Source organism: Balearica regulorum, chromosome Z, assembly GCF_011004875.1.
Source record: "Balearica regulorum gibbericeps isolate bBalReg1 chromosome Z, bBalReg1.pri, whole genome shotgun sequence".
In the NCBI taxonomy this organism is placed as follows: Eukaryota; Metazoa; Chordata; class Aves; order Gruiformes; family Gruidae; genus Balearica; species Balearica regulorum.
This window is the reverse complement of record NC_046220.1, coordinates 55,815,897-55,821,376: the sequence shown is the minus strand read 5'-3', so window position 1 is coordinate 55,821,376 and position 5,480 is coordinate 55,815,897. Positions and strand designations below refer to the sequence as shown.

Below are 5,480 nucleotides of genomic sequence, written 5' to 3'. Positions count from 1 at the left end.
ATGTAAAGACAATATTAGATTTTCTTCTTCTAAATAGTTTTTCTTGTCCAGGTAAATTGCCTTTCTTTCTATATTCCTTCTTGAGAGATTTTACTTCAGAAGTCTGCCATCACTTAGTACCTAAAGACATCATCTCGAATTCTCTGTTGCACTCAGGTGCAAATACCTTGATGTTGGTGGAACTAGTAAAATGTAGATTATAGTTATGGTTTTGAGTTTTGCCTTAAATTGGGACAGTTGCATATGTATATGGATCTACTCGATTCTGAAGATATCAGATTGTCCTGCCTCCCTATAGTGGTCCCATTAAAACAAAAAAGTTGATAATATTGTGCTTTAAAGATAATAAATTATTTATTGCGCTGAGGCACTGTATTTCTATCCTGTAGGTTTGAGAAGGACCAAGATCACAAAATGCCCAGAAGAAACCACTATCCAGATGGCAACTTTTTCAGAGGAAAAGGACACAGCTATCTTGCAGCAGAAGAGTAAGCATAAAGCAAAAGCTATGTTAGCATGTAAGCTAGTGACAAAAATTTGCATTGAAAGAAATATAGAAAACAGTATCAAAGTCACTGCTGGATATAAGTGGAGTGCATTTTAGCTATCCTGTTGTCTCTAGTGTTTGTCATTGCAGAGTCATAAAGAGTCCTCAACAGTTAAGAAAAATCAGAATTGCAGAATTCAAGAATCTGGAGTTTGATTCTATGATCACAAGTTGTTAACCTTTATAACAAAATTGCCAGGTTTATTGAGGCTCATTTAGAATTTTCTTCAGAGGCTACTGAAAGGTGATCTTTAGAATAAGTGTTATCTCCAGATCCACATACCGCCCTTCAGAACCTCAAAGGGACATTGTCTCACCCTAAAGAATAATATAAGTGAGAATCCAGGGAAATGGTAAAATACCATCAAAAAGCAGATGGAGACATCAATGCCATACAAACATGACTCTCAGTAAATTGTTTCTGGGCGAGACTCTACTTAAGCAGAACTAATTCAAGCTAATACTTCATTAGTTTTGGCTTACAATAAAGTATGTTGTGTCTTGGATTACTAGAGACAGGATCCCACTGATGATGTGTTATTACTTCAGACAAATATTTGCAATGTGCTTGGGATATCTGTACATGGAATGCGCTTCTGGTACTGGTTTAGTGGCCCCCAGACTTGGTGACTTGTCGCACATAGTGCAAGATACTTGTTTCTCCATGTTCATCCCTGGGCAGAGAGAATAAACAAAGGGGAAGGCTCTCTCGTAGTCCTTCCAAAGCGGTTCAGCTCTCCATAAGAAGAAGCTGGCTAGTCATGTCTCAGCACTTGAAATGAAGCGTGCTCACCTCCAATGGCCATAAACTCCAATGGCTGCGATTGCAAGCAGTTTTTCTAGATATGCAAGGGAAAAGTGACTTTCTCCTTCCAGTACCATAAGGAGCATTCAAGATAGATACAAGCAAAGATTCCTGATAGCACAGCTGCAACTTTAACTGGAATTGCAAGAAATTGCATACATACTTTTCATACTAACCTCTGAATAGGTAGGGAAGGAGTTAGATGGCAAACACGTGGTTAAAATCACCAACTCCAGAAATGACATATATCCTGTGGGTGGTACAGGCTAATGGATTCCTAAAACCACAGAGCACATGAAAAGCAGAAAGCAGTCTCAAAATGTAGAAAAGCCAGCAGTTACTTGGAGAAATCGTGTCTCAAAGTTTTAACCATGATGGGGACAGTAACAAAAACAGTGGAGCCATCTCATAACTTTGAAGATCAGCTGCAACACAGCTGCCCCAGGAAGCAAGTGAGCTGTATTCTTGGGTTAAACAGATCTGCAGCCAACACAAAGTCATGAGGGGGCAGGAGTAACTTGCAAAATCCAGGTACTTGTGAAGAAGAAAATTCCTTTGGCTCCAAGGGGCTTCATGCTTCAAAGAGCACAGTGGTAGTTGAGACAAGATGACAGCCTGTTCTGCCACACGAATCTGCTTGCGTCTTCTTTCAGGCTTCTTAGGGCACAAGGAAACACTCCATGAGACTCTGAGTCAGTTAAAATGATAGCAAATAGATATAAAAGGTCTCTCAGAAGCCACATACCCCATTCCTCAGTTCCAATGGAAAAGCCTGGTAATTACTGCAGGGCAACTTGATACAAAATACATAAAAGTATGTTAGAATGCATTTATCCTGATGTGGTCATTTTTTTCCTGTCCTCTTTTCCCTCTAAGCGCTTTGCAGACTCAACTGTTCCTGACCAGGCAAAGAACAGAAAGATGGAGAGTGAATTCTGCATGTCTGAACAGGGAGGGCATTAGCACAGGAGGAAGGGTTCGTGACTAGGAAACCTGCAATTACTTTGTCATCTTGCTTTCTGACAGATGGTGGAACTGTGCTACTGCTCCCAAGTACCCAGTAAGCGGTGGGAAGGATGTCTTACAGCACAGTTTGCAAAGCTTACATTCCCGAAAATGACCCAGTGACATCAATACTGTGCCTAGTTGTGGAACAAGAACTAAAGAATTATAGAGCTCTTTATGAATAATTCAAAGTTTCTTACTTGGCATTTTGAGGTTGTGTAATGTTTGTTGTATCCAAAAAATCCTTCTCTCACCAGCAGCTTTTGCAATGTGATGCAATTAGGATATATTGGATTATTTATTTTTAATAATTATTAATTATTAAAAATTATTAAGTTAATTATTTTGTTTTGCATTCCCAACAGAGCTCTGGGTATTGGACTCTTCATTTTGGTGCTGGCAATTTTACTTATGTTTGGCTGCTGGTGTTACAAAAGACGTAGTGGCTATAAAAGTCTGCGGGTAAGCATGGCAGCTCACTTTCTAGCATGCTGTTATTCTGACAACATATTACCATTATTTGCATTATATTAATGCAGAGAACATTGAATCCGTAATAGACCATCATTATCTCAGGCAATATGTATACTGACATAGACACAGGTAAAACCACACAATACAAAACACACCTTGGCCCAAAGAATTTGGAAGTCAGGCAAAGGGGTAAGAGGAAGCAGGGGCATAGGGAGATGAAGCCAGTTGCCCAACATTGCACAACACATCAGTGGAAAAACTTATCCCTAGGAAGCATTATATTTAATATTTACACAAACCCAATATGTGTTCTGTGTATTTTCGTTTAAATAAAAACAACATATTCACTACTCATAAGACTTACCCCTAAATAAGGACAGATATGTTTAGAGTAAACCTAGGAAGCAGAGAAGAAAAATAACTGTTAGAAGTAACTGTTATGTTCATGTATGGGTGATGCGTGATTTATTTGTGTAGAAGTTGACTTGCAATTTTAAGATTTACAAAAAAGCAGGGCAGCTTTGAGTTTTGCTTTGTAAACATTACTTCTAAAATATTGTACTTTGTGTTGTCTTAAAAACTATTAAAAGAAGGTACAATCCTTCCCATAACTTCTGTTGTTAGAAGTCTCAAAGCTTTATCTTTGAAGTTCTGCTCTCTCTCCTGTGGAAGGGAGGCCACTTTTAATCCTTTAAAGTGAAGGCTTTATCCAATTATATGTGTTACAGTAATATATCTTTTAGTTATCCTAATATTTCAAAATAGATGTCACCATTTGGAATTAAAAAACCATACCTCTCATCTAAGTCAGCAAATCCATTTCCTTGCTGTTTCCAATAGCTTTGTCCTGTTACCTTTCCAGTGATCTACTCAATACATATATCAACTGGCAGAACACATAAAACCTTAATTTTCATAGTGAAATGTACAAAAACTGAAGGTAATACTAAAAAAAAAAACAAAACAAAACCCACATCAAAAAGCAAACCAGAATTCTTTGATGCCTGCTTTGTATATCATGGCAAAAAGCACAATCTCTTTTTTAACTCCCTCTCATTGCAGATTGCTGCTTTCTGGTTTTGAAAATTGAATTTTTGTTAGGCTTTTTGGCTAGGGGAGAACTGGTACAGAGTGTATACAAAAGAAATGGTGGGAAAATGGCAAAGAAAAAGGTTAGAGATTAAAGAAAGAAATGGCTGGAATAAAAAGGAGGAGGCATTCAGGTATGTGAGAAGGTGTCAGTTCCTGCAGAAGTCATGGACCTAAAAAATGTGATCCTCATTTTTCTGGCAATGTAATTGGAGAATACAGGAGAGAGAGTACGTCTCAGCAGAGACAGCAAAAAGTGACAGGTGGATGACCTCTCTTACTGGCTGGCATTGTGTCTTGGCCCTAATCCCAGATTCTAATACATACTGCAAATGTGCTGTCAAATACTAAATGATGCATAATTTGTGCCAGCTTCACATTCTCTTCTTCCTTTCATCTTTCCCATATTGCTTTATGATCTGTCACAGAGCAAAAGTGCTAGGGTGGGCACAATACGAACTGTGGTAGGTGAGGGAACAACACTGGACTGCAAAATGGCTCTGCAGGAGTACAGAAACTTCAATTCTGTGGTAAGTTGCAACTCAAGGTTTTATTTTCTTACAACATAGTAAGACATGGTGATAACATCTTGGTAAACAGTCACTTGTGGATCATTTCTTTCTTGGGGTATACTGTTTAGATTGCATCTTCAATGCCTCTGAATTAACTTAAAAAGTAGTATTTTGCACAATTTTTACTGTGAAAAGGGTTTTTAAAACGTACTATTAAGAATTGTTCTTTTAAAAAGTTCTCTTTTTCACCTACCTTTATTCTTAAGTTGTATGATCATTATGCAATCTATTAGAATGATGTAACATCTGAATGCTGAAATATACTGCATAAACAAACATCTCCCTAATAGATGTTCTGCCATTCTGACAAACAACAAATGGACTGTGTCTGATATACTATACACTGAAAAGGATTGTCAGGAAATGTCATAAAACCTCAAGGTTTTAGGTCCTCTAATCATTATGGAAAGATGAACATTCAAACTTATAATTTAAAAACAGTTAAAATAATTTAATTGATAAATATATATGTCAAGTTATGGGTGCATTTAAATAGTTTTAGAATAGGGAAAAGACTAATTTACAAACAATTTTAAGTAAGCTGCCCAAATTGTTAACATTGGAAATAAGACAAGGTACCTGCATCAAGACTCTTAAAGAAAATTTTCAGTATTAGTCTGAATTCTCAATACAAAAAAATAAATTCCTTTTTTAAAAAAAATTCCTGTCCTTATAATACTGAAAATTCTCTCTTTGGATGAATGCTACAAAGAATATGAATTTAATCTGACGTAAAACCAAAAAATATATTGGCAAAAACTAACCTTAAAAAAATTAAAGACATAATGAATGAGCTTAGCTATTTTAAGCTGTAGTACCATATCTGATATGAAGGTAAATAGCTTGCTGCACATTTAATGTCATTTTCTTGTACCTCCATTGTTTTTTCAATCTTTCACACCCATTTTCCTTACCATAGGTACCTGATGCTCCACCAGCTTATGACAAAATTGCTGCGGATCTGTCACCACCACCTTATTCACCATGA

At 36.9% G+C, this 5,480-nt stretch overlaps 1 protein-coding gene across 1 annotated transcript; it reads left to right on the top strand.

Moving 5' to 3' along the window:
* Window positions 1-414: 414 nt before the first annotated feature.
* MLANA (melan-A) lies at window positions 415-5,480 on the top strand. The gene is made up of 4 exons (XM_075740506.1): window positions 415-488; window positions 2,723-2,819; window positions 4,349-4,450; window positions 5,412-5,480. Exons 1-4 carry the CDS (start codon window positions 415-417, stop codon window positions 5,478-5,480), a joined length of 342 nt encoding a protein of 113 aa, XP_075596621.1.

What these genes read in the sequence shown, in the direction of transcription:
- MLANA (XM_075740506.1), top strand. Translation starts at nt 415, where the DNA reads ATGCCCAGAAGAAACCACTATCCAGATGGCAACTTTTTCAGAGGAAAA. An exon ending in AGCTATCTTGCAGCAGAAGA is followed by an intron (nt 489 to 2,722) that starts GTAAGCATAAAG and finishes CATTCCCAACAG; the next exon opens with AGCTCTGGGTATTGGACTCT. An exon ending in GTGGCTATAAAAGTCTGCGG is followed by an intron (nt 2,820 to 4,348) that starts GTAAGCATGGCA and finishes GATCTGTCACAG; the next exon opens with AGCAAAAGTGCTAGGGTGGG.